General features: G+C 48.6%; 1 protein-coding gene across 1 annotated transcript in view; it reads left to right on the forward strand.

Moving 5' to 3' along the window:
* The window catches only part of LOC113263647 (protein FAM169B), an 82,902-nt gene that overhangs the window by 29,473 nt on the left and 38,489 nt on the right, over positions 1–14,940 (forward strand). The window contains exon 2 of the mRNA XM_057303733.1: positions 14,632–14,717. Coding sequence (XP_057159716.1) covers positions 14,632–14,717 — 86 coding nt within the window. The remainder of the gene's footprint in view (positions 1–14,631; positions 14,718–14,940) is intronic.

The raw sequence follows: 14,940 nt of genomic DNA on the forward strand, positions 1-14,940 counted from the left end.
CCACTTCTTTAGTTTGATTTGTTTGCTAGAGCGGCTCACAGAACTCAGAGAAACATTTGATGTGCTGGATTACTGGTTTATATCAAAGGATGGAATTCAGAGCAGCCAGATGGAAGAATCGTGTAGGGCAAGGTACGGGGAAAGGGCGAGGAGCTCCTCATGTTCCCCAGCCTGGGAGCTCTCTGAACCCTCTTCTTCATGGCATGAACATGATAGATTAAATCATTGGCACTGGCAACTGATTCGACATCCACCCCCCTCTTCTTCTCCAAGGTCAAGGTGATGGGAATGAAAGTTCCCAAGACTGATCACATGGCTGGTTCTCCTGACAACCAGCCTCTATCCTTAGAAGCTCTAAAATTTACCTTGTTAACATAACAAGAGACACCTTTGTCCTGTAAGAAATTGCAATAGTTTTAGAAGCTCTGCCAGACACGGGGGATGAAAATCAACTATATATATTCCTTACTATAAATCACAGCATCACACGGATCTGCTGCCCGTTTGGTAAGCGGATTGTTTATTTTTTTTTGCTGTAGAGTTGTAGGAGTTCTTTATATATTTTGAATGCTAATCCTTTATCACATATATGATTTGCAGATGTTTGCTCGTATTTAGTGGGCCGCCTTTTCATTTTGTTAATGGATTTCTTTGCTGTGCAGAGGCTTTTCAGTTTGATGTAGTCCCACTTGTTTATTTTGTTTTTGTTGCCTTTGCTTTTGGTGTCAGATCCAAAAAAAAAATCATTGCCAAGACCAATGTCAAGGAGTCATTGTGGTTTTTAAAAAATGTTATTTATTTTATGTTTATTTTTATTTTTTAGAGTCACTGTGGTTTTGATTTGCATTTCCCTGATGACTAATGATGTTGAACATCTTTTCAAGTGTTTATTGGACATTTTTATATCTTCTCTGGAGAACCATCTATTCAGACTCTTTGCCTGTTTTTACATTGGATTCTTTGTGTTCTTGTTTTTGAGTTGTAAGAATTCTTTGCATATTCTGGATACGAGATCCTGATTAGATACATGATTTGCAAACATCTTTTCCTGTTCTGTGGGTTGTCTTTTTACTTTTTTGATGGTGTCCTTAGAAGTACAAAAGTTTAAAATTTTTATTACGCTCAGTTTCTCTGTGTTTGGTGGCTTGTACTTATGGTGTGACATCTAAGAAAACTGCTTGTTGGAAGAGTATGTCCCTCTATCCAGTTAGATGAACTCTTCCTTCTGGCTATTTAGCTCATGTTGTTTAATCTTCTGAAGGTGTGCGTTCTTTCTTTTTTTATTTTAAGTTTATTTACTTTATTTTTAAGTAATCTCTCCACCCCCACGTGGGGCGCCAACTCACGATCCCGAGATCAAGAGTCTCATGTTCCACCGACTGAGTGGGCCAGGTGCCCCTGAAGTTGTGCATTCTTTATTTTTAAATCCAAGTAATTAAAAATAAATGCTGTTTTTTTTTTGTTTTTGTTTTGTTTTTTTAAGTAGGCTCCACACCCAAGGTAGAGCCCACAGTGGGGCTTGAACTCAGGACCCTGAGATCAAGACATGAGCTGAGATCGAGTCGGCTGCTTAACCTACTGAGCCACCCAGGCGCCCCTTAAAATGCTGTTTTTTATTTTTTTTAATTTTTAATTTTAATTTTTATTATTTTTTAAGATTTTTATTTATTTATTTGACAGAGAGAGAGACAGCCAGCGAGAGAGGGAACACAAGCAGGGGGAGTGGGAGAGGAAGAAGCAGGCTCCCAGCGGAGGAGCCTGATGCGGGGCTCGATCCTAGAATGCCGGGATCACGCTCTGAGCTGAAGGCAGATGCTCAATGACTGAGCCACCCAGGCGCCCCAAAATGCTGTTTTTTTAAAAAAAAATTCATGCAGTTATTATACCACTGAATGTACAGCCCCACCCGTTATTTAGCATACGTCTCTACTTCATCCACAAGAAGACGTAAAGAACTTTCGTGAAATGCGTGCTGGGAATTAAGAACGGAGGGAAATCTGGCTAGTGAAATTAAGATTACTTATGTTTAATTATTTTCCTAACACTAGCTTGGAACACTTGTCAGAAAAGGGAGTGAGGCCAGTGTGCCTTCCTTGGTCTTGGTGAATTCCTGCTGATTTTAAATCCAATCTTTGTTTTCTAGGGTCGTTATGGACCATCTTTCATAATTCACTCTAGACTGTCATTAGGAGGGGAACCAATGCCTGGTTCCCAGATCTACGTCTTTCCCTCACACACTAGGATAGCACTGGTTCATTCTGGGGTTTTCTGGCCTCCCATGCTCTCAGAGATTAAAGGTTACAGCTCTAGGATCACGTTTGCAGGACTTTCTGGCCCCTGGGACATAAATTCACTGTGTCTAGAGACTTGAGCTTCTTTGAAAGTAGCCAGTGCACCCCTCTTGCCTTTCCACTGTTTCCGGTTGCCAGCCTTGCTCCTAATTTGGCGACTCTCCACCTTCCCAGTGAAGATAGTCCTTTGTGACCATTAGAGCATCTGGCTAAGGTGTGTTCCTCCCTCCACGTTCTCCCCTCAGAGTTGAGCCAGCCTCCTCAGGCTGCTCATTCTATTTTCCAGAATATTTTCCCAGCCTGCCCAGACTTACTCAGTGCTCCAGCCTTTCCCATGTCATCTTAAAGGATTGTGCTGGGCCGGGGGACCTGTCCTTGGTTATGAGAGGCCGTCCATCCTCCATACTTGTTCTTTTAACCTCTGACCCTTTCTGTTGGAAGGTCTCTCTGCAAGGTCCTGGGCCACATGTGTAGTTTTCCTAGATGATCTCTACCTGTTTTCCATGTTAGGAAACTTCTCAGATTTTTTTTCAGTGCTTTTTCTGTTAATTATCTGCTCCGTTGGTTGTTTTTTTCCCCCATATAAAGCCCAGTGGTCAGATGATCAGAGGGGATGATGAAGAACGTCCAGAGGCTGATTAAAAATGGCAATTTATAATTAAGTCAAATGAAGGAGAACTAATGCCACAGTGCTACAGAAGCTTCCAGAATAAAGGGTCATTTGGGTCTTGCTGGGTGTAGGGAGGAGCCAACCGTGGTTCTTGGTAGGGATGTGGTGATCTGGTCAAAATAAGGGGCAGGAATTCTCTACTGTCTATTTCCTGGGACCTCTGGTTCTCTCTCCTGGTATTTGGGCTCACTGGTGGTCACGTAGTGGTCACAGAGGCTGCTTCTCTGCCCTCCAGGGCTGGGGGCTCTAGACCTGAAGGTGTACCTGCAGAGACACAGGGCACCCGGAAGGTGACCCCCACCACCCACTCCCAGCTGCTCCCCATCTTGGAGGGTCTGGCCATGACTCACACCAGTCCCTTCTTTGAATATTTTGAAGTTTCCTTTCACAGAACCTTCTCATTATGCTCCCGGCCTTTAGCTGCAAGGAGGCCATGCTCAGGGCAGGAAGAAAGGATGCCCTGGGGATGGGTGGGTTCTGGGGCTGGAGACCTGGGGGTCCTGTTTGGATCTTTAGCCCTTTGCAGAGTGCCTGACACATGACCAGAAGGGAGGATGAATGGAAGGACAAGCCAACAAATCCTCGGGAGGTGGTTAGCACCCAGGGGTGGGATGCTGAGGGCTTGCCTGGCAGGGAGGGCACAGGCTGGAGACACCGGGGAACGACAGGATTGGGGGTGGATTGCAGGTGCGGGGAGGAAGGGCTGGGAATGGCTCGGGTTGCAATGGGCTTGGCAGCAGTGGCAGCAGTGCGGGGTGATTTGGAAGGAAAAATTGGAGCTGAGGATAAGCTGAGCTCATGTCCAAAGGGTCTGTGGGACCTCAAGTTGGAGGGAGGGGTCTGGATGGGGCCCCCTGCCCTGGGCACACGTTCAGTGTGGAGCACATCACTTCGTAGTTGGTTCCCCGTGGCTTTCCTCTCTCTGGTCCTTCCCTGTGGCAGATCTTCTTAGGTGGATGGCCAGTTCTTTGGGGGGGAGGGGGCCCTTCCTGGAGGGTGTTGCCTAAATTCCCGTTAGCTCCCCGTGCAGGGCAGACAGCCGTGCACAGGGGAGGTGGCGAGGCTGACAGAAAGCAGGATCCTTCTGGGGAAGGCAGACGGAGGAGAGATTGTTTGCTGTCTTCACCACATGTTGACTTCTCTGATTAGAACATCTATCCCCCTCGCTCGCTTCCAGGACGTTTTGTGACCAAGCGTAACACTCATCCTTCAAATTGCTGCTAATTTATTTACAGTTTTTGGTGATTGCATGTCACGTGCAGCCTGAGAAAAACAAGCAGGGAATCAAAAAATGATGATTTTTTCCTGGAAAAGCGTGCCCATGCTAGGCCTGCAGCGACAGCAAGAGCCAAGGCAAACATTCAGATGAAACTGGAACCGCTGCAGAGCCCGCCTTCCCAGTGGCTGTCGTGGGTCGGTGGGATTGCGACACACCGGGCCCGAGTCCAGGCCGACTCCGGGCTGCCTTCGGGGCAGGTGGGTGGGGGGTCGAAGGTGGGGGGTCAGGGTTGGGAGGTGTGCCCCTGAGCTGCCTGGAGGACTTCAGAATTGGGGAGTTCTACCTGGGACGCTCCTCACCCTTGAGCGTGCTGTCCAGACTTTGGGGTGTGGGTCAAGGAGGGAAGGCCCGAAGGTGGGGGTGGAAGGGCGCCATGAATTTCTGACTCCCAGAAAGGGACCCAGCTAGGGCAGCCCCTCGTCCTGAGAGTGCCTTAAAGGGAGAGGCCTGGCCTCCTGGCGGGGGGAATGCACGGGGCTTAAACACAGCTCTGCTTAGCAGAATGAGCCTGTCAATCTGACCCCATGGAAGGGTGGTTCTATGTCTGGTCAAAAGCAAGCGACTATGGGGGGCGGCGGGGGAGAGAATTGCAGGCCTGGTAAAGTCTGGATTTCAGCGTGAGGAGAAGTAATTGCAGTTTTTCTGCTTCGAAGGTGAGGTCCCCACAGACTCAGGAAACCAAATATCCAGGGACCCCCTGGTTAGCAGGCATCCCGTTGCTACAGCCGCCCATGATTGTGCAGACATTGGCTCTTGGGTTATTTTCTTTGTTTTCTTCTTTAAAGATTTTATTTAATTATTTGACGGTGGGGGGGAGGGAGGGAGAGAATGAACAAGCAGGGGGAGCAGCAGAGGGAGAGGGAGAAGCAGACTCCCCTCTGAGTAGCGAGCCCGACGTGGGGCTCGATCCCAGGACCCTGGGATCATGACCTGAGCTGAAGGCAGATGCTTCACTGACTGAGCCACCCAGGTGCCCCGGATTTGGGTGTTTTGAGTCTGTGCTTGCCTTTTGGGTAATGCAAAGGTCAACGTCAGCCCAGGACGGGTCCCTCCTCCTACCTTCCATGTTGGTGGAGTCCCACTTACGTGGGTTTGACACTTTGCGGGGAAAGCGTTCTGGCCAGGAATGCAGCTTCAGGTTAGACACCTGTTCCTTCTGGCCATGAAGGCGACCCCCAGGTTCAGGAGGACCCGAGTTCATTTAAGCCAGAGGAGCTCCGTGCTCGAAACGGAGGGTTCTGTTTTCCTTGGGCAGAGACGGAGGCAGATTGAAGAACTATGCGCAGTGACAACATCGTGTTTTGGGAACACATGTTGGCTATTGTTTGGGGTTTTCTTCTTTAGTCCCTGTTAATTTATGGCACTTACTGTGAGTTGGATTTCAGCGTAGGGGAAAACAGCATCCTGCAAACAAAGACATGTCATTCTTACCAAGGGACCAATGGTATTTGCAAAACAGGGAAGGTCCAAGGAAAATATTTCTAGTGCCAAAGATGGAGCCATTGTCTGGGGGCGGGGGCGCGTCTGGGAGGCATCTGAGGGTTTTACCAGTGCGCTTTGGGCTGTCTGCACCTCTCTCTGCTTCCCTGAGTCCTGAGAAACTCGTGGCGCTTGACTTGGTCCAGCCTGGGGATTTCAAGATTCCTTTCCTCGATGTACTAGCTTTGGCCGCGGGCTGCTTTCTGCTCCAACACCTTGCAGCCCAGCTGTAGCTCAGGACCCAGGCACCCCCATCTTGCCCCTCTTCCCTGAGTTACCATCGAGACTCATGAAAACAAAATTGCTTAAGGCAGGAAAGGGCCGGGAACCACAGGGAGGCTGTTGCGAATATACTGCAAACCAGATGTTTCTTTCTCCATGGCAGAGGCGCCCGAGTTCATGGGGCATCTGGGGAAGTGTTTTCCTTTAAGGAAGACATCTGTATGGAAATGGTAGCCCGAGTAATGCGATGTGACAGTTGCTATGTCAACTTGCGTATTTTCCCCTCCCCTTAAATTATTGACCGGCTCGCTCAGTGTTGCATAAAAGTCATGCAATGCCTTGGAATGTGTTTATGTGCTGTCCTCTGCCAGAACTTTTCAGCGTTTGTTTTTTTTTTTCCCCCTACGTGTATTTTGCTTTTGGGAAGATGGCCTGTCACTTTGGTTTAACTGCGCTCTTTTTTTTTTTTTTTTTTCTTTTTGTTGAACTACATATTTCTTAAATTTGTAACGGGGCAATCAATGGCAGCTTAGACTCCAGGGGAGCCATCAAGGTGGGGCGGGGGCTGCGCAGCAGGGGACTTAACGGCCTTTCAGTTGTGATTGAAGACGTATAGACCAGGGACCAGTACTGAACCACTGGGAGTTAGTGCGAGGAGCTAAGATATATGTGTGTCAACCCTTCCATCTTTGGTTCTCAGTGTGGTATGGGGGCAGGGACCTTCTCTGTGTCTCTGCTCAGCTCTGGGCTGTGTATCCAGCTGCCTGCTTGGCTGCCCCAACCTCCCTGTCTCTAACAGGCATTCAAAACTGAAACCTTCACATCACCATCTTTTTTGTCTTCACTTCTTCCTGGTGAAGTCACCTGCATCTTTCACTCAGGCTTGAGACCTGGCTGCCACCCCAGCCCGTCTCTTCTGCCTTAGACCAGTCCGATTCCCAGGGGATGTTTTCTCTCCCCTGGGCATCTCCCTCCCCTCCAGCATGACTGCTGGAACCAGCCCCTGCTCACTTCTTGTCTGGATCACCACAGCCTCCCATTTGTCCTCCCTGCCTCCAGCCTCACCTGAAACCATTCTCTACACCCAGGCAGTGAGATTCTTCCCCGATGGCCTTTTTTTTTTTTAAACTTCAGTGGGGCTAATTCCTCCTACCTGGGCATAATCCAACTGTTCTCTTTCTAAAACACCACTCTGATTATGTCTCTCATTGGTCAGACTCTTCCAGAGACTTCCTACGAAGCTCATACCTCAGCCTGTTCCCCACAGCTCCCAGCTGTGAAGCCCAGTCTGGCTCAGGCCTTTTACTGGCACTCTGTCCCAGCCCTCCAGAAAGACTGCTGTGGTCTGAATGTTTGTGTCCCCCATAAATTCATATGTCAAAATCCAAACCCCAGTGTGATGGCATTAGGAAGTGGGGTTTTGGGGAGGTGCTCTACCCTCATGAATGGGAATCAGTATCCTTACCCAAGAGACCCCAGAGGGCTCCCTTGCCCCTTCTGCCATGTAAGGACACCACGAGAGATAAGCAGCCTGGAACTTGGAAGAGGGAGGGTTCCTGCCAGAACCCACCAGCTCATGCTGAAACTCTGATCTCAGGCTTCCAGAACTGTGAGAAATGCTTCTGCTGTTCATAAGCTTATATATGTCTATGATATTTGTCGTGCAGCCCAAATGGATGAACATACAGCCCCCAGGGTGGGTGCATGATTGCCACTCGGGTCTTGGAGGTCATAGTGTGCGTAGTCTTGGTGCCAAGTACAGTGCCTGGCACCTGTCAGTGCTCAGTAAATGGCTGACCCCGCCCCCTCCCAAAGGGCAAAATGAAATCCTCAGGCATCGACTGTGGTAAGGTCTTTCCGTGCTGATCTCTCCTTTCTTGTCACAGTGTCTTGGCTTGTCTCTTCCTCAGCCTTCATTTCTCTTTCCGACTCTGTGAGCTTTCATGGGGGCCCGGCCTCCGGCTCTGTCCTCTTGCCTCTCCTTCCTTGTCCATTCCTTCACCTGGAGCTTGGGGGCTCTGGAACCAGCAGGACCCTGTTCACATCCAGTCCCGGTGCTGCTGCTTGTTGGCGCATGACCTTGAGCAGGTTTCTTGACCCCTCTGAGTCTCACCTGGACGCAAGAATAGCTGTGGCCAGCAGGGACCGAGCTCCTGCCCTTGGCGCCGTGCCAGATGCGTGGTGAGTGCCTGCACCTGTGGTTGTGGTAAGCACTATTGTTTTAAAACTGTAACTGGGTCGTGTCCCTTTATTTCCAAACATGGTGGCTGGCGGTGGTCTGCAGAGTAGGGCCCTTGAGTCCTCCCTGACGGGCCTGCCCCCTGCTCCCTGCACCCTCCTGTCCTTACCCTCACATCTCTGAGGCCTGGTGATTTTTTTTTTTTTTTAAGATTTTATTTGTTTATTTGACAGAGAGAGACAGCCAGCGAGAGAGGGAACACAAGCAGGGGGAGTGGTAGAGGAAGAAGCAGGCTCCCAGCGGAGGAGCCCGACGTGGGGCTCGATCCCAGAACGCCGGGATCACGCCCTGAGCCGAAGGCAGACGCTTAACGACTGCACCACCCAGGCGCCCCGAGGCCTGGTGATCTTAAGATCTCTGACATCTCTGAGGCTCTGTCCCCCACCCCACCTGGAGTCCCCTTTCCTGCCTGGGCCTGACTCATTCTTGAGGCCTGCTACGGGCACCTTCCACCGAAGACTGTCCCGACCCCTCGTAGGAATGCCTGCTTCTTCCTCTCTGCTGTGCTGAGCGGAGCTTACTTTCTTCTGCTTCACATCCCAGGCACTGTCTCCTCCTCTGAGCTGTCATGTCTTAAGCCAGAGTCTAAATCTAATTCCTTGAGTGGATGTATTATGTGCTTTGTGCATCCTAGTCACTCAACCTGTGGGTCCAGTGGGCAGGAAGTGCTTCCGAGTTGTGACCTTTGGAGGGTCCGTGTCCCACTGGGGAGCCTCCTGCCGCTGTCCCCTGTGCTGGAGCAGATGAGGAGGGATGCCAAGTACAACCACACATGCGCAGTCGTCCTCCCGGACATTGCTGATCCGTCCCAGTGCTCCGTCCTCCTTGCCGACTTGGAATGTGGCCTCAGAAGCTGCAGGAAATCTCCCCTCTTGTCATAGCCCATCCTTCCGAGGTGACAGGTGACAACCAGCTCTCCCTGCCCCATGCTATGGAAACATCATGTCAGCTTCTCAACAGTGATTGCTTTGTTTACTGATTGATTATGAAGAGCGTGTTTAAATAAAAAAGGAGTTAGCTCCTTTAAGAAATCTTAGTAGGCAAGAGAGAAGGTTTAAAAATTTTGTTGGGGGCTACTGGGTGGGTGGAAGTGTGTGTCTTAATCAGGCATGATGTGTGCCCACAGCCTTGGAAGGAGAAAGCGAGGGATACGGTGGTCAGCTTAACACCCCCTGATAGAAAAAGGAGCGGGCGTGAGAAAATGTGGTGGGCGGAAACCTATATCCACTTGAGGACAGCAGTGGTCAAGCTGGGGGAAGAAAGGCATTTCCATGCAAACCAGAGCAGAAAGTTTGGAATGGGAGTTCCCAGGAAGAGACCGGAAGGTTATGAAGCAGTTTCCATTGTCTCACTGACAAAAGGCAACATGTAACAAAGGGTTTTTCATACTTCTTCGAAATCCCAGAGCACACTTGAAGCAAGTGGAGGAAGTTTCTGGAAATGACCGACAAGCTTCAAACACCTTAGGAAAAGCAGTTTGAGGAAGTAAGCTCTTTCACCTAACCTGTGTAATGACCAGGTGAGAGGATGTTCTGGTCTCCACTTGACAGGTGGGGGACTTGAGGCTGGGGAGGGGGTTAAGGTCACATAACTAGTAAGTGGAGAAGCCAGAATTTGAGCCCCATCTGGTTCTGAGGTCTGTAGTCTTTACCCTACATGAGTGCATGGGGCCGTATCTAAATGCTTAATGTCATCTTGTTCTCTGCTGGCAGTAAAGTCCATTAAGGATTGGTGAATGGACGAAGCTCACATTTTGTTGAGATGGTGTTTGTGAAGGGTGAGAGGTCTGTGTCTAGCTTCATTTCTGTGTGCGTGGATGTCTACTTGTTCCAGCACCATAGATTGGAAGGACTTTCTTTGTTCCATTGTATGGCCTTTGCTCCTTTGTCAAAGGTCAGTTGACTGTATTTATGGGGGACTATTTCTGGGATCTTCATTCTGTTCCATTGATCTTTTTGTTCTTTTCTTTCACCGAACCACACTGTCTTGATTACTGTAGCTTTATATTAAATCTTGAAGTTGGGTAGTGTCATTCCTCCAATTTGTTCTCCTTCAGTCTCGTGTTGGCTATTCTGGGTCTCTTGCCTCTCCATATAAACTTTAGGGTCAGTGTGGTGATACCCACAAAATACCTTCTTGGGATTTTGATTGGGATTGCTTTGAATCAATAGATCAAATTGGGAAGAACTGACATCTTGACAATATTGAGTCCTCTTATCCATGAACATGGAATGTCTCCTTATTTAGTTCTTTGATTTTGTTTTTCAGTGTTTTATAATTTTCCTTGTAGATCTTGTACATATTTTGTTAGATTTATACCTAAGTATTTCATTTTTGGGGGTGCTGATGTAAATGGTATTGTGTTTTTTCGTTTCAAATTCTACTTGTTCATCGCTAGTATATAGAAAAGCAGTTGGCTTTTGTATATTAGCTTTGTATTCTGAAACCTTGTTGTAATCAATGTTTGCAGCCCTGTCTTTCCATTGTTTAGGCCTCATTCCAGCTATCCCTGCTGTTGAGATGCCCTGAGCGTGGCCTTGGGCTTGTAGAGCTCTGTGCCTCTGCTCACAGGTTATCCTGCCTGTAGTGCCCTTGCCTGTTGTCTCTGCCTGTTGAAACCTTACCCATCGATCCAGAACCCAAGCTGTCTGAAATCCCTGGGGTTGCCTTCCCAACACCCCTCCACAGAATTGCCTCTCTCCTGTGGGTCCTGGTGACACGCTGGCTCCCAGCTCGAGTTCAGCACCTTTCAGGCCCCCGGCCGATACTAGAGCAGCTGGTTTATTGCAAGCTCTCTTCCTCTGTAGCCTGCTAACGCCCAGGGACAAGGATGGGGACTTACCCATCAGCCGCTGGGGGCCTATGACCGACAGCACTGTTCATGTGTTCAGGGACTCGGCTACGGGTAGTTGAATACAGTTGAGCAAGCTGAGCTTCAATGAAGCCAGGGCACTGGGACTTAGCCTTAGGGACCTCACTGTCTTAACTTGTTTGGGAAACCTTGGAGAGTCACAGAATAGAATCCATTACTGACATTTCTCTGTGGTCCACATCACCTGTCACTCAAGGGGGGCAGGGAAATTAAATTCCTGCAGCGAGGCTGGTTTTTAACTCACAATGCCCTGTTGATTGTTTTCACTACTGGACAGCCTTCTGCGAGCGTCAGGTCTCTGCTCAGGCCCTAGATGGGAGAGAGCCTAGAGGAGACTGATCATTTTTTTTTCTTTTAAAACCACAGATGTATGGCTTCCGCTTTCTAACTCTTGGAACTCGCTGGCTTCAGGGTCTCAAGTGATGCCCCGAGGCTGGCTCTGCAATGCTGTCAGAGTCCCCAGGATTTGTCCTTTGTCCTTGCTGAGCTGGATACAGTCTCTCTCCCGGGTCTCTGCCATCATTCTCTCCTACTCTTTCCTCTTGACTGGATATTATGCTTCTCTGATCAAAAGCTGCTTGTTTCCAAAAGGCTGATTCTGTGGGTTTTTTTGTTTTGTTTTGTTTTTTAGAGTTGGTTTGGAGGACAATTTATTTTAGGCCTGTTAAATTTGATTGGACTTCCCCTTCATTGTTACGTATCCTTAGCAGCGTAAGATTCATTTTGAAAAAAAAAAAAAAAACAGTTCAATTTTGTGACAACTTGTGTGACTAATTAATGCTCTGCAGTACACTGTGAAACTTGCAAGGCACCACACAAATGCCACATCGTAACACGTGTCCTGTTTGAAACTGTCTTAGCAAATTGAACATCTGTATTACAGGAATACACCGTATTAGTAAATGGAACACCTTTTATCGATTCACCTTGTTAAGCAGAAAAATAATCCTTATGGCTTTATCAACCTCGTGTAAGTTCTAGTAGGTGCCATTTCGAACATGAATTTAATTGAGTCAATGAAGGCAGGTGTCAAGCATTTAATGGGCCCTTCTCTCTCAGCCAGCTCCATCAATTTTGGAACTATTGTTGATGATGTAATTCACCAGTGATGTGAAACTGACATAGTGGGTTAGATGCTATTGGTCTTTGGGGAGGAGGGGCTGGCTGGGCAGAGTTAATGCTTAATAACTGACCAATGGCCTTGTAACCTGGTCTTTACAGAATTTTCTACTAAGTTCCTCAAAGAGCAGACAGAAATAGGGAAGAAGGTGGTAGCAAGCTTAACCTGATTGGCCCACAAAATTGGTTTTAAAGTCTTGAGCTTTATATAAATGTCCAAGTGACTGTTGTTTTCTGTTCCATGTTGTTTTCCTACACATCTTCAGCCAAAAAGATTTGACTGGAAAGGTGCATCTTTTTATTGTGTGGCTTTTGGACCCCTCAGGCTTGAGAAGCTGGTATAAAAATGGCAATTTTTTATAAAAGGGGGTAGAAAAAAGATACCAGAGGAGAAATTGTGGTACATCCAGACAGTGGAATAGTATTCAGTGCTAAAAAGATTCTTGAGGTCTCTAGCCAGGGAAAGAGAGAGAGGAACCTTAAAGGCATATTACTAAGTGAAAGGAGCCAATGTGAAAAGGGCTACATACCTTATAATTCCAATTAAATGACATTCTGGAAAAGGCAAAAGTGTAGAGATAGAAAAAAAAAAATCAGTGGTTGCCAGGGGTGGAGTGGTGGTGGGAGGAAGGAGTTAATAGATGGAGACCAGAGAATTTTTAGGGCAGTGAAAATACTCTGTGTGATACCATAATAATAGATGCATGTCGTTACACATTTGTCCAAACCCATAGAACGTAGAACAAGAGTGGACCCGAATGTAGATTAGGGGCTTTGGGTGACTCTGATGTGTCCGTGTGGGTTCATCAGTTGTGACTAAGTTCCCACCCTGGAGCAGATGTTGACGGGGGGCGGGGGGCGCTATATGTATGTGTGGGCAGAGGGTATATGGGAGGTCTCTGTATCTTCCCCTCAATTTTGCTGTGAACCTAAAACTGCTATAAAAAATGATCTTAATTAAAAAAAAAAAAACCATAAAACAACCAAAGTAACTTTGGTGTTTAAATGGAATCCCTAAGCAAGGAAAGGAGGGTTGCCCAGCTGAGAGGCAAGAGGCAGAGGCCATGATTGGATTAGCCTTTGGAGTGGCCACTCGTAGGGATGGATCAGTGGGGGAGACTGAGGCAGGGGACCAGGTGAGGTGCTATCACAGTCTTCTGTGGATGGTGGCCAGGACCCTGCTGGCATCTGGGGCTGGGGAGGAGGGGATCGAGCCCATCATGAGGCGGCAGGTGGAACTGATTGATTTGGTGGCAGCGGCATGGGTGGGGCGGGGGGAGGAGGCAGAGCTGACATTTATCGGCTGTCACTGAGCACGTTTGGCACAGAGCGCTCTGTGGTGGGTGTTTCACACCCGATCGTTGGAACTTGTCAGCCATCTCGGGTGATCAGTGGGGCAAGTCTGATGAGGAGTCTGGGGCTTAGTGAGGTTGAAGGTGTTCCAAGGTCACCCCTACACTAGCAGGAACCATGTCCAAACATGGAACGAGCAGAATCCACAGGCCTCAGGGACTGTCTAGACTGGGGGCGGGGGGGGGGAGGAGTTGGGGGGGGGGGAAGAGAGATGTCTCTTCCTTCTCCTGCAGATCCAGCCCCAGAAACTCCTTATTCAAAGGCACCCCCACCACCCCTGCATGATTCACTCCATTTCCTAACAGGTGACTCATTTCTGGCCCCTGTGAGAGAGCACTGCACTTGGAGTCCATGGCTCAGGGTGGACCCATCTCAGGCCCTCCTCGCTGGCTGCCTTTAAGCTACTTTACCTCTCACAGTGTCAGTGTTGTCCTCAAAAAAAATGCCGGTGGAGGTTTCACTGTGAGAAGGGACCAAAAAAAAAAAAAAAAAATCGTGGAAAAGAAGCCAGTGCCAGGCCCAGTGCTGAGAGCGAGAAGAAGGTGCTTGCGTGGCTCAGTTTAATAAGCTCCTGCCTTCAGCTCATCTTATGATCCCAGGGTCTTGGGATCAAGCCCCATGTCAGGCTCCCTGCTCAGCAGGGAGTCTGCTTCTCTCTCCCCCTCTGCACCTCCCCCTACTCATGCTTTTTTATTTTTAAAGAAGATTCTGTGCTCCATGCCCTTCAGAAATGTTGGATTTGACTACATGGGGAGTTTGAGTTGTGGCACATAACTGAGCGTTGAAAAAAAATGTAATTCTTTTCCATCGAATTTGTCCGTGTTGGTGGGTAGCGTTCTTTGCCCAATAGCATCGGGACACACGCTTCTTATTTTGGAGGCGGCAACGAGCCATCTGTGAAGACCTCTGTGAAGTCCCCTTCGGGTGATAGCGGTCACTGCGTCCTGGTCAGTGCTCTCAGAGAACTTAGCTCCAGAAATATCACCTGCTTTACCCACGTGTACTTGTCCTTTGCACCTTGACAGGGGCTGCAAGCTGTTGAATCGGCCTCTCTGGTGGCTGGCCGGCTGTGCACACATCCTCATTTTCTCTTGGCTTTGTCTTTAGTGGTGGCTGTTTACATAAAGGAATCCTGGTGGCCCACAGAAGACGTCCTACGTACCTCGGATCCTGCCAGAGAAGGTCTGATGAAGGTGAGGTGGTGTAGACGGAAATAGATATTGCAAAACAGGTTTTAAAGTCACTGTGCTTATTATCATGTTAATAATTGAAAGCAGTCTGCCTGGGGGGTTTGCTGAAAGGCAGTTTCAGGAAGCAGGTGGGGGGAGGCCTGGGGGAGGGGAGAGGGGCGTGGGGGGGTTGCTGAAACAACAGAAATGTGTTGTCTCACAGCCCCTGAGACTGTAAGTCTGAAAT

This window comes from Ursus arctos, unplaced genomic scaffold, assembly GCF_023065955.2.
Source record: "Ursus arctos isolate Adak ecotype North America unplaced genomic scaffold, UrsArc2.0 scaffold_28, whole genome shotgun sequence".
Classification (NCBI taxonomy): domain Eukaryota; kingdom Metazoa; phylum Chordata; class Mammalia; order Carnivora; family Ursidae; genus Ursus; species Ursus arctos.